General features: G+C 36.2%; 1 protein-coding gene across 3 annotated transcripts in view; it reads left to right on the plus strand.

Moving 5' to 3' along the window:
- LOC144976416 (sodium-dependent phosphate transport protein 2B-like) overlaps positions 1-13193 on the plus strand; it is a 30881-nt gene extending 17688 nt beyond the window's left edge. For 2 of the 3 annotated variants that reach the window (XM_078920703.1, XM_078920704.1), the window contains exons 3-8: positions 5875-6003; positions 7553-7693; positions 8113-8243; positions 9240-9419; positions 10048-10330; positions 11766-13193. In XM_078920703.1, the coding sequence (XP_078776829.1) occupies positions 5875-6003; positions 7553-7693; positions 8113-8243; positions 9240-9419; positions 10048-10330; positions 11766-12763 (1862 nt within the window). In that variant the 3' untranslated portion in view covers positions 12764-13193. The remainder of the gene's footprint in view (positions 1-5874; positions 6004-7552; positions 7694-8112; positions 8244-9239; positions 9420-10047; positions 10331-11765) is intronic. The other variant, XM_078920705.1, reaches the window with a different exon arrangement.
- Positions 13194-14098: the final 905 nt, after the last annotated feature.

Raw genomic sequence — 14098 nt, forward strand, 5'->3', positions numbered from 1 at the left:
TATATCTCTCTCTCTCTCCTCTCTCTCTCTTCTCTCTCTCTCTCTCTCTCTCTCTCTCTCTCTCTCTCTCTCTCTCGCTCTCTGCCCGCACCCCTTGATATATCTATTTCTATTTCTTATGTATATATGTATATATATATATATATATATATATATATATATATATATATATATATATATATCTTAACAGGTAGGTAGGGGCTCAATAATAACACTCTCGACCTCTAGTATTCTTTAATAACACCTCACCCCCTCACCCCCACCCTCCAATCCCCCTATCTTATGATTGAATTATATAGTTTTAATCTTGGTATACATCTCATTCTCTCTCTCTCTCTCTCTCTCTCTCTCTCTCTCTCTCTCTCTCTCTCTCTCTCTCTCTCTCTCTCTCTCCTTGTCTCTCTCTCCTTCTCTCACTCTCTCTCTCTTTCCCTTGCGGGCAAACACACACACACACACACACACTCTCTCTCTCTCTGTCTCTCACACACACACATTTTTACCTATAATGTTTTAACAATAATGCCAACATATTTCGTTTTTGTTGATCTGAAGAAAGTCAAAGACCGAAACGTCGTTTACTTTGTTGGTTTTATTTTTGTATTGTTTTTTTTTTTTTTTTTTTTTTTTGTTTTGGTTTTGTTTTGTTCTGTTCTTGTTTAGTTTTGTATCTTTTATAAGAGTTATTTTTACTCCCTTTATTTTACTATAGAGAATGAGATTAGCTGAAGAGTAGCGTCCCTTGATTGGACGTCACCGGCGGAAAAGTTATTAGAGAGAGAACGTCATGTTGGTCGTGCGCATGCGTCTCTCGTCCTCGCTTCCTATGAAAGCGGAATGAGACACTTCACCGAAAGCGAGGACGAGAGAGACGCATGCGCAAAACCATTTTGACGTTCTCTCTGTAAGGTGACGTCCAATCAAGGGACGCTACTCTTCCGCTAATCTCATTCCCTATACATTTTATTGACTCAGTTAGGCACCTCTAGATTTTGAAAGACGATTTTTCTGGCCAGAATTTAAAATACGCGTTGGTGTATGTTTTGTTTTTGTTTGTTTTTTTTTTATGTTTTTTTGTTTTGTTTTTTTGTGTTTTCTTTTTTTGTAGGTTTTTATTTTAGTTTTTTTGGGTTTAAAAAAAATTGTTTATTTGTTTGGGGTTTTTGGGGGGTTTTCTTTTGCTTGTTTTTTTTTTCTTTTCTTTTGTTAGTTTTGTTTTGTTAATTTAAAATTTGGGGGGGGGGGGTAGGGTTTTTTTTTTTTTTTTTTTAGAGTACAGCTGTATAAGTGATGCTATTTATCTCTTGTTAACTGAATGAATAGTAGGTGAAATTAGGCTAAAACCGTGCAAATTCGGGTTGAAATCATGAACATTTGCATTCAGGTTACCAAGACCCTTTAAAAAATCCGTTTGTGTGTGAAGCCAGTGCTTTACCAACTGAGCTATCTTGTAATAATAATAATAATTAAGCTTTTATATAGCGCAATATCCACTAAATGTGCTCAAAGCGCTTTACAAGGGATCCCTGGTCAACAGCAACATTTGACATGTAGGACGGGACATGACGCCTGTTTGGCGATATTACAATTTTTCGGACAAAGACAACGCTGTTAACGACCAGGTACTCATTTTATAGAGAGAATATGAGTAAAGAGCCTTTTCCAAAGACTCAACTATGCGCCGAGCGCGAGGCTTGAACCCAGGACCTTCTGATCCGAAAGCGAGTGTCATGCCACTAGACCACATAGCCGCACATCTTGACCCCCAATTGTCATCAAGTCTGACCAAAATAGGCTATAATACATGTAAAATGATTATCACAATATATTTGGAAAGAAAAAGATAATTAGGTGGAGGGGAGAAGGAGCATTGTCTGTATCAACACCGGTTGCCCGACATTTAATCCAGCTGTGTTCAACGAGTCTGTTTGTCCGTCTTTATTAGTGTAGAGCTAGTTGATTATGCTTGCTAAACCAGAAACAAAAAATGCTCTTAGTATAGAATTTGAATGATAGAAGTCCCTCACAACTAGCCAAATTGAATAAGAATGACGATTAAACAATTTGGATAGTTCGTGAATCGAAAGTTTAGTGAAAGGAAAACATCGGGTTTAACGCTAAAGATAGTCACGAATACTCTTCAACAGTCACAACGTCACTTCCCTCGTAATGACGCATGGTAACTTAGTAACTGGCTCTAAACTATCGGAACAATGGCGGACACCCTTATGAAATATTTCTTCGACGAGCATAAAAGCGTATCCAGAGGAAAAAACCCATTTTAAATCCGATCATGTTTTGACTTTTACACATTCTGATCACAAGACATATGAAAAATTCTAGCCTGCATGAAGAATAAAAGTACTGATTTTCTTTGTTTAGAACCATTATGGCCGCCGTTGCCAGGCGGCGTGTCATCAGACTATTGAATCGTATTTGGATAGTTCGTGAATCGAAAGTTTAGTGAAAGGAAAACATCCGGTTTGATGCTAAAAATAGTCACGAATTGGGAATCCAAGGATGACGTTAATCAACCTTGGGGCGCCGAGTCTTTGAATACATACCCTTACAGAGAGAACGTCAACATAGCATTGGGCATGCGTCTCTCTTATCAACTGAGCAAATAATATATCGTTTGGTTAATGTGATATCACTAATTATATTAAAGAAATCACTTTTCAAAATGTTATGATATACATATTTTTATAAAATAAAAATATAACCAATAAACTTATTTTGATGAAAAGTTAACAGTGATGTGTTGCGAAGAATGAAAAATAAAAAGGAATGTTCCCAAGGTTAATATTACCCTCCGTGAAATCACTGACTTCAAGGTTATATAACTCCGACGAAAAGATAGCTGAGAAACGAACGATTTAACTGGTCCATTACCAGTGCACTGTGAACTTTACATCAAAAAAAACGTTTATTTGTTATAATTTTATTTTATAAAAATATGTTAGTATAAAACAACATTTTTAAGGTGATATCTCATTAAACAAACGATAATTTATTTCCTCAGTTGATAAGAGAGACGCATGTGCAATGCTATGGTGGTGTTCTCTCTGTAAGGACATGTGTCTTGAATGTATACACAATCTCTCAGAGTGGTTCTATAGCATAAATTATAGGATTTTTCATATATATATTCTACAACATATGTAATTTTCATGCTTTTACCCTAATTTGCACAATTCAAGGGGTTTTTTGGACCCAATTCCCCCATATTTAAAGTGGTGTTTGTTGAGTGATATTGTGTATACATTGCATACTCCAAGATGAATCGCAGAAGTGCTATCGCTTTCTCTTTTATCAAGTACTTATCCAGTTTACCTACAAACTCTAGAAAAACTCGTATTTAAATGTCTTTCAAGTCCCAGGTTTGAGAGCTTTTGCCAAGATGAGGGTTATTTAAATCGATTAATATTTGAAGGACGATATTTCTGGCCAATGTTTAAAAACGTGTTGTTGTTTTTTTGTTTTTTTTTTTTGTTTTTTTTTTTTTTGGTTTTTTTTTTTGTTTTTTTTTTTTTGCAGAGTACGGAGGTGAAGTGGTTAAAAGCGGTAAACTTATTCAATTGATAATCTAGGAATAATATTCAATAGCAGTGCATTTTATGATCTCCCCATTAAGGTACATTGTAAACAATAAATTATTCCCCCCCCCCCCCCGGGCGAAGTCCCAAATTTGAGAGTTTTTGCTAAGATGAGGGTCATTTAAATCGATCGGTATATGAAGGATGAGTTTGTTGGCCAAATTTTCAAATATGGGTTTTTCCAGAGTACGGCAGTTATCAACTTGTTGTTTTAAATCAAAAAGAAAATTATCATCTTTGTGAAATTATTTTGTAATTCGCCTACTTTGTTTTCAATTCTATTTTACTCGCGAAGACATGCCGAAACTGAGCGTCAAAGAGAGAGCCTGTCTAACTGTTCAAATTATTCAAGCTAAATGGCCAGAAGCTAAGGCTGAACAACTTTTCAATGTTAGAGCTACCTACTATTATCTTATTGCAAAGCTCAACACTGAAATGACTTGTGAGGGATCAAAGGCGTCGATGTTAACTCCGAGTAACAACGGCCAATGATGATCGAACATTTTCTCAACACACAACCAACTCCCTCTTTTATGCCTCTGACATTGCCGTGAAAAATAACATTTCAAGTTGGACAATGTTAGGAAAACTTGCAACTGCTGAACTCAGAGCGAGAAGACTTTCTGTGCAACCTCAACTGAGAATAAAAACTGATGGCCTGCTTTAAATCCAGACCCTAATTTTATTTGGCACCTCTGAGATTTTCTAACAAGACCTACAAGAGAACAGCAGTGTCAAGCAAGGAATGCTTATGAGCTTTGGAACATTGTTGAATCAAGATGGAATGAGTCACACCAAATGACATATCCCCTTTGATGAACTCATTGGGAAGACTTGTACGAGAAGTGATAGGAAATCGTGGTGGCATACGTGGTTGCGTCAAATTTGTCCTTTTTTCCAAAACAGTGAAACCCAACGTGTGTTCTTTGGATCGTCGTTACAACTGTGTATTGATGCTAATGAAATGTGGATATATATTTAAGACATAGCTCGATTCTGAGACATGACTTTTGTTCAATGTTATCTCTTAAAACTCGTATGAATTGACTCAAAACAAGTGTAAAGTTACTTTTGCCCCTATATAATACTGATCTCTCAGAGTGGTTCTATAGCATAAATTATAGGATTTTTCATATATATATTCTATAACATATATATATATATCTTTCTCATCATTATCTGCGTATAACCTGAGATAGGCCGAAGGCCAAAACGTTGTTTACTCGGTATTATCCTTCTTTATATGAGTCACATTCACTCCCTTTATTTTCCCCTCCATTTGATATTATGCATATTTGAACATGTTGGTATGCAAAATTAACAAAGCCCAAGAGATAGAATTGAATCTTGGGTGCTTGAGAGCCAGTCAAACACTGTACCAACTGTGCTACCTGACACCGCCGGTTGACATAACCAGTCTAAAAGCCTTGGTTTCAATTTTTAATTTTTACACAATCTGTTCTTGCATCGATTTCAAGTGTTTAATCAAATTTCAGTGTTAGATTATCTTGACAAAGAATAAGGTTGGGGATCAGAATCGTTCCGAACGGCCCATGTTAAATTTTTACCAACAAGCACGGAATTACTGGCAAATCTGAAAATTATAAAACTATGTTTTATTTACAGATTGATATCGGATTAACTTTCAATTTTTTAAATAAAAATTATTTTAACTAATTCTTTAACCCGTTGACTTAAATGATTCTTTATAAAATATGCTAGGACATAACGATTGTACCCATTATGACAGGACATTTGACGTTGGGAATCGCCATCTGACCGCCCTATTGCCAGATTTATTTGCGCGTACCTAAATACTTTAATATTTACCAGACCGATTTTGATCGTTGATAACTCAAAAACTTCTCGATCTATGTTAAAGAACAGAATATACGAGTGTCGTAATTAAAATATATGAGTGCCTGTTCGTAATCACCGTTATTTCTCCGCATATAATGCGGGTTCTGCATATCTATATATATATATATATATATATATATATATATATATATATATATATATATATATATATATACATATATATATATATATATATATATATATATATACATATGAGTGTGTGTATGTGTGTGTGCACATATATATATATATATATATATATATATATATATATATATATATTATATATATATATATAATTGAATGATAGTTTGCCATTTGTTCATATTAGGCTTGGCTGGCCATCACAACCAATCATCCGTTCTACCAACACAATTAATCTATATTGCACAAACATTTTAAAAATATCTTACCACAGATTTGTCAACGACAGAAAAGTTGAAGACAGTAACCCTTGTTCTGGTCAAGATCTGCTGTTTTTTAGCATGTCTCTACGTCTTCATCTGCTCCCTGGGTCTTTTGGAGTCGGCCTTTCAGTTACTTGGAGGTATGTCATCTTCCGTTATTCCATGAACTATACACAAGTTTTTACCTTCATTAAGCGGTCTGTAAAGCAGTGGGGGTTTTTGTTTTTGTTTTTTAGTTTTTTTTTGTTTTTTTTTTTTTGTTTTTTTTTTTGTTTTTTGTTGTAAAAGCAAGGTTTATATTTGGTAAGTGTAGAACAAAGGCGTCTATTTAATATAGGTAAAATTTAAGATTCGTTTATTTGTTGAAGAATAGGAGAAGTTTCGGTGTAATCCATTTCAGTTACTTGGAGGTAGATACGTCATCTTCCGTTATACCATGAACTATACACAAGTATATACCTTCATTCAGTGGTCTGTTAAGCAAATAATTTTTGTAAAAGTAAGGTATATATCTGGAACGTGTAGAACAAGGGCGTCTATTTAGTTTAGGTAAAATTTGATATTCGCTTATTTGTTGAAGAATAGGATAAGTGTCGGCGTAACGCTAAGTTCTCGGTGGGACATTGGCATGTGACGCAGATAGAGGATAATTTTGATACCCTACGAAAGTTGAGAGGTTAAATTTGTCGAGGTTTAACTCACTCAACCCGAACACCGACTATATCCATACTTTACCCGGGTTACTTTTATCCCATGTCTATCTATTACATTTTTCTGAGACAAATTATAGGCGTAGTATCAAAGCTAATGTTTTTAGTTTTTACATTTTAATGGTAGTTGAATAAAACTATCTATGTACATGATCATTTTTAATACATTTTTTTTTCAATTTTGAAAAGTAGAAAAAATCTCTAGGATTGAGTGAGTTAAGTGTTTGCGTTGTGTAAACATCAGATGTTTTGGTAGTAGTAATTCTGATATAAACCAAAACGTTTTTCCCGCCAAGTTCATTCGCGGAACGACATAAAAATTCTATTTCGTTTCCTTGGATGTGTAAATTTATACCTTGTGAACAATATTTCTAAAATCCCTTTATTCATTCCAAAGTCAGTAAGTCAGTCATTTAAATAACAAAATTTTTTTTAAAAATTGAGCTTTTATATAGAGCAATATCCACTAAAATGTGCTCAAAGCGCTTTACAAGGGGTCCCTGGTCAACAGCAACATTTAACATGTAGGACGGGACATGACGCCTGTCGGGCGATATTACAATTTTTCGGACAAAGACAACGCTGTCAACGGCCAGGTACTCATTTTACACATGAGTACGGTGAGAGAATGTGAGTAAAGAGCCTTTTCCAAGGACTCAACTATGCGCAGAGCGAGGCTCGAACCCAGGACCTTCCGATCCGAAAGCGAGTGTCATACCACTAGACCACATAGCCGCACATACACATTTTTGATTATTTCAATTTTAAAACCCTTTTGGCATCTGGTTCGCCCCGCAGACTACACGTCCTGTGTTATCTATGGTTCGCCCCGACATAAAACCGTTTTGGGACGCTTGGTCACATTACAACCTTTTTTTTTTTTTTTGCGTTTTCAAGCTTCAGCCAATTTATGGTTAATTTCAAATTTGCTATATTATTATGTTTTTTACATTTCCGGTTCCGTTTCGTTCTTTCACAGGAAAAGCAGCTGGAAAAGCCTTCTCCAGCGGCGTTCTTGCCAATCCGCTGGCTGGTTTGATGATTGGAGTCCTGGCCACTGTACTCATGCAGAGTTCATCCACCTCCACCTCTATCGTTGTTACGATGGTGGGGTCTAATGGTGTGTATTGGAACATACAAGGAGTAAATTAATGGGACATTTCCCACATTTTAACACTAGATATCTTGCATGTTGAGTTAGCCGACATATTTATTTATTAGTTATAGGGAATGAGATTAGCGGAAGAGTAGCGTCCCTTGATTGGACGTCAGCCATAGTCTGTGACGTCACCGGTGGAAAAGTTATTAGAGAGAGAACGTCATGTTAGTTTTGCGCATGTGTCTCTCGTCCTCGCGGAAGCGAGAAATGCGAAAAATCTAAACTTTTGTGATTCTAGTGATTCTAGTGATTTTGCATTTAAATTCAGTTTTCTGTATAAGGTTCACCCTGACATAATACACACTGTTTTGAGACAATCAGTAGTATTTACTCATTCCTTTCTCTCTCTTTCTCTTTTTATATCTTTATTCCAATTCCAGTGATTTCGGTAGAGAAGGCCGTGCCGATTGTCATGGGTGCCAACATCGGGACGTCAGTCACCAACACTTTGGTATCGCTGGCCCAAGCAGGCGACCGGAATGAGTTCAGACGAGCGTTTTCAGGCGCAACGGTAAGTGGGTCAGGTTACATTGAATGACATAATCAGTCGAATGGTGAAAAGGTTTGTACTGAGTTATTGCCAAGTTTAGTTAGAAGGTCAATTTTTATAATAAATGAGATCTTGTCATAAATGATTAAATCAACATTTTTTGTCCATCTTCGAGAAATATCAAAGCTTAATTTCACTTCTAAATATTTTTTTGGCAACAACCTAGTCGAGTTGATAACAATTATGAAATTTGAGAAAAGTTGCTGGATACCTTTCCCATATACATCTGACCATAATTTCATGAAAAATCACCCGATTTACTTCAAATATTGATTAAACTGCTCTGAGGATCAAAATCTTTCAGAAAATGCAAAGAAATACAATCCAAAAATTTTACCATCCGACTGATTATGTCATGCATTGACATCAGGTCATTTTAGTCTCGATACTGTGTAAATTTGAAAAACACGTATTTAAAATTTTGGCCAGAAAACTCGCCCTTCAAATATTGATCATTTATAATGACCCTCAACTTAGCAAAATCTCTCAATAAACTGGAACTTCGGGAAGTCTCAGGTTTGAGAGATTTCGCAAAGATGAGTGTCAATTTAATCGATCAATATTTAAAGGACGAGGTTTTTCTGGCCAAATTTTTAATGAGTGTTTTTTTTCCAGAGTACGACAGAATAAGTGTCTTTTGTAACTAAAAAACTTGGAGTAGAAAGAAGGGGGTATAATTACAAGAAAAACAATCTCCAGACACACAAGAATGAAAAACATTGTGGATGAAGTCAAGCACAGACGATGGAAATGGCTGAGTCACGTTCTTAGAATGAAAAAGTCCAGACTGACTCATACAGCACTAAGATGGTCCCCATCGGGAAAGAGGAAGATCTTCCCCAAAATATCAGACTGCCTCGATCAGCGGGAGACCAGTCGAGACATGGCGAATTATTTTGGACGATTGGAATAAGTTGGATTGTTACATGTAACACGAATGTCTATCATTTTGTCCAGGTTCATGACATGTTCAACTGGCTAGCTGTGATTGTCTTGTTGCCCATAGAGATAGCGGTCGGCTACCTCAGCTGGCTGTCCAAGGTTTTGGTAGATGCAATGGGGCTGGACGGAAACCACGGCAAAGCTCCCGATATGTTAAAGGCCTTGACAAAACCAGTTCTCAACTCCATTGTAAAGGTAAGTTTTTTTTCAAATATCCAAACAACATTGACAAGTACGTTTTGGGTATAAACCTTCTTCCTAAAACAATAAAAACATTTACACTGAAGCACAGTTGTAAAGAGCATGCTGGACATGAAAAAAATGGAGATAACAAGAGCACATCTGTGACCTCTTTTTCCACTTTATAATTTATTGCCTGTAAGAAATAACTGCTAACAATATGAGAAACTTTTGATCTACCAGGCACGTCCTTAAAAAACAAGGAATTGTATGCACTAATTGTTACTTACTCACTTATCCTCTCGGTTCCTTGGTGGAACACAAGGCGCGAACAAAGGTCCTCCAGGCATCTCTGTCCTGGGCCAGCCAGTTCAGCTCAATCCATGTCTTTCCAGCCTCTTTTATCTCCTCTTCAACTGTCCTCCTCCATGTGCCTAATGATCTGCCAAAAGAGCCAAAACTTTGATGGGACTGTCAGACTGAGTCACATCCTTATCAGTGTAATGCCAGTAAAATTTAGTGAATATCGCGCTATATAAAAGCTCGTGTTTTTAATTGATATTTTGAGAAATTTGAAGATTAAAACAAATTAAACCTCTCTGTTAAATGCTCATGTCAACTTTATATTGTGACTATCTTCCAGGTAAACAAAGACATTATCAAAGAGGTTGCAAAAAGCGGAAATGGATCAGACGGTAACGTGCTGAAAAGGTGGTGCAAGGTGGAAAACGTTGTGGTCAACAAAACGGTTCATTACGAGGATGTGGAGAAAATAAATTGTACAGATACAAACCTTACAAACTCACCTCTCTCAAAGGCGTGTCAACAAATCATAAGCAGTAAATCAACTGATTCTGAGAACGCATTGATAAACATTGAATGGGACATCATCGAAGAGAAAGCAGAAAGACACAATCTACAAAGATGTAAGAATTATTTGTAACTTATGTGCTCCTATATCAGATATTCTATTCCAATCATTTTGACTGGGGGGCGGAGGTCCTTATATGGGTCAGGTTACAGTGAATGACATAATCAGTCGGATGGTGAAAAGGTTTGAACTGAGATATTGCCAAGTTGGTAGAGCACTTTCTTCACAGGCAAAAGGACCCAGGTTGATCATGAGTGAAGTCGAATTTTTTTCCCCCCCCCCCCCCACACACCTCTCCTGTCAACCCAGGAGATATTGGGTAGCTGAGTCTGTTAGATTTGCGGGAATGTACCAATGTACCTTGCGATAGGTCTAACGATAGACTAACTCCTAGCAATAAACTCATTAATGTTAGTGGAAACAGCATCAGTTCCGGTAAATCATACAAACCATCTTTGAACTGTCCGAACACCCACCAGTCACCATAAACACGGTTCAGCCGTTTATGAATGTTTACGTGAACACATATCTCTGCAGTAAGGAAGTCATACACAGCACTCTATTGCATATTTTTTGTGTGTGCTTTTTCGGCCGAAATGTTGGAGTAGGGGTAGATACTTTCAAATTAGATCAATGGAAATCAAGAAATAGCACATAAACAAAATTAGGTGACCCAAAAGAAGAATATTTTCGTACATTTATATGAATAGTTTATACTAGTGAGTTCTATACAATCGGAGATAATTAACAGACGTCAAGACTTTTCAGACAAGCCTAGTTACAAGTTCTCATTTATTTCTAATTTATAAAAGGATTTATTGAACATCTTGCTCTCACAGGAAAGATAGAAGGTAAAAAAGAGTAATGGTAGACCACGAAAAACATATTTGAATAGCTTGAACAGCTGGGTGACAAAGAAAGAGAAGAGTAATATTAGTTTTTGAGGTTATCTGATCAGAGAGATGAATGGCGTACCATGATCACCGATGTCTGGCACAGACTTGGAACTTGAAGAAGGAGAACATGGGAAGGCGAAATTTGTGATGATCCATTTTTTGTGTCATAAATAACAATAAAACGCTGTAGATATGCTAACCCTACACCAATCAAAACTGGTCAGAGACCCTGAAAAAGAAAGGAATTAAGAAGTCCCAGGTTTAAGAGTTTTAGGCAGAAAAGAGGGTCATTTAAATCACTCAATATTAGAAGGACGAGTTTTCTAGTCAAAATTTCAAATACGTGTCTGTTATTTATTTATTTTTTTTTTTTTTTGGGGGGGGGGGGTATTTTTGGTGGGGTATTTTTGTTTGTTTTTTTTTTTTGTTTTTTTGTTGTTTTTTTTTTTTTGGGTTGTTATTTTTTTTTTTGTGGGGGGTTGCTTTGTTTTGTTTTTGTTTTTATTGGTTTTGTTTTTGATTTGTTTTTTAGTGTACGGCATTGTACTAAATACCTATTATTTCCTTTCTATTTTTTTTTTCATATCTCTCCAGGCGATCACCTATTTGCTCAAACTGACCTTGGAGATGTTGGTGTCGGCGTAATACTACTAATCGTATCCCTTTTCCTGATGTTGTCCGCTCTGATGCTTATCGTGAAAATCCTCAACTCGATGCTCCAAGGATCTATAACCAAAGTGATCAAAAAAACGATCAACGCGGATCTCCCTGGACGCTGTGCCTATTTCACCGGCTACATCGCTGTTCTGGTCGGCATCGGAATGACTATCGTTGTACAAAGTAGTTCCATTTTCACATCAACTTTAACTCCCCTCGTCGGACTTGGTATCGTGGACATTGAAAGGATGTATCCAATGACTCTTGGCTCCAATATCGGCACTACCGTGACTGCTATTCTCGCTGCGTTGTCACAGAGTGGAAACAAACTCGAAAACTCGCTTCGTATCGCTCTTTGTCATCTATTCTTTAATATAACTGGTCTTCTTTTGTTTTACCCAATTCCTTTTATGCGCGCTCCCATAGGAATGGCAAAGGTCCTTGGTAGAACCACGGCAAAGCATCGGTGGTTTGCAATTTTTTATATCGTTTTTATGTTTGTCATTTTTCCTGGTTTTATTTTTGGTTTATCTTTTGCTGGTTGGATTTATCTCGCTGCGATTGGTGGCCCACTCCTTTTCATTTTCTTGGTTATTGTGATAATTAATGTCATCCAAAAGAAAAAACCGCATCGTCTGCCGAAGAAATTGCAGAACTGGGATTTCTTGCCTAATTGGATGCATTCTTTAAAGCCGGTAGATGCACTGATTGCTAGAACTTTTAGGTGCGCTTATTGTCAGAAGCTTCAGAAGTTATCAAACGACGATGCTGCTGCTGATGATGATGAACTGGAAGAAGGAAAAGATGTTGCTAGAGTTAATTCGGGATTTGAACTAGAAATGGTTGATGAGAAGGAAGCAGGCTATGAAGTGCGTGAAAACATTGCAAATGGTGAAATATATCAAAGTACTGATACAATGAATGCACCCAAATGAAATATGCAACAGCATAAAAATTGGCAATGAGTCTATCATGGCTGAATGCGAATATCCTTTCTATTTCACAAGTTCTCGACAGCTTTGTATTTCCCTTGCTCCACAAGCTAAACAATTGTGAGATTTATTGAACAGCATTCTAATTGTTGGACCAAAATGAATGAAATCATGATGGTTTTCAAGGTCACAATTGTTGTTCACCAAAGCAATTTCTTGTATTATCAAGCACCCAATTGTAGTAGCACCATTCCAAGCTACACTTTATTCCATACAGCTGTAAAAGCTGTTATATCTGAATATCACAAAATGAAAATAATAAATTTTCTCAACAAAATTGAAAGGAGTGGAAAACTTGAAAGGATCCTACAAGACCCACGAAGAAAACGTCAAGAACTAATTATAAAAAATAAACGACGTATCTATAACAAAACACCACAAGAGTTGCATTTGATAAAACATTCTGTTGATGTAAGTACATGAATTGACAGAAGACTTTGTCTTCGAAATAAGTAAAATAAAAACAGCTCAGGAAACAAATTAATCGTTATATAGATTAATCAATATGGAACAATAGTATGATGTCTAACAACTGCTTACAATCTTATTGGAAACGTAAAACCACTTTTTCCAGAGACACTGGGTATATATCGTACCTAGCATAATAATTGATCTTCTGGCTTCAGGGTGATGGTGTCTTATAGAGCAGTAAAATTAGGTGCCCCAAACGTAAACAATAACAAGTTGCTAGTGATTTTCGTTAGGGACCGGAATAATTTACGCACAATATAGGTCTCACAATTTTGTAGTTTGAGTTGTAGGCAATCCACTTTCAGTATTGAAAATATGTTTACATAAAATCTAACAGTTGCAGAAATAATAATATAAGGCTAAATTATTCTGAAAACCAGGCTCCGAATAATTCCCGTCTTGTTCACACCAGCGCAATAATTTGCTCTGGTCTAAAAATAGATAGACTGTAACTTTTGATAAATTTTACCTTTTGTTCCATAAAATATCCATATCTAGACATTATTTGATGCATGATCGAGTATTTATGAATATGTTTCTTTTGCCATCTAACAGCCAAATTTTAAAAGTTATTTTTTTCTATAATTTAAATTGGAACGTGAGCTGTCAAGACAGGAACATGTGGTTTGCCATGTGCTTCTAGACCTTTGTTTACGTTTGGGGCACCTAATTTTACTGCTCTATTTTCCAGTCTGAATATATACTGGTCGTCAATATATATTGTCCATATTTGCTCTTTTACGTCCCGTAATCATAAAAAATATGCTTATACATCCTACTACTAAAATATGCCACTGATTAAATTGA

This window comes from Berghia stephanieae, chromosome 7, assembly GCF_034508935.2.
Source record: "Berghia stephanieae isolate SIO BIC M18660-M18661 chromosome 7, UCSD_Bste_1.3, whole genome shotgun sequence".
Taxonomy (NCBI): domain Eukaryota; kingdom Metazoa; phylum Mollusca; class Gastropoda; order Nudibranchia; family Aeolidiidae; genus Berghia; species Berghia stephanieae.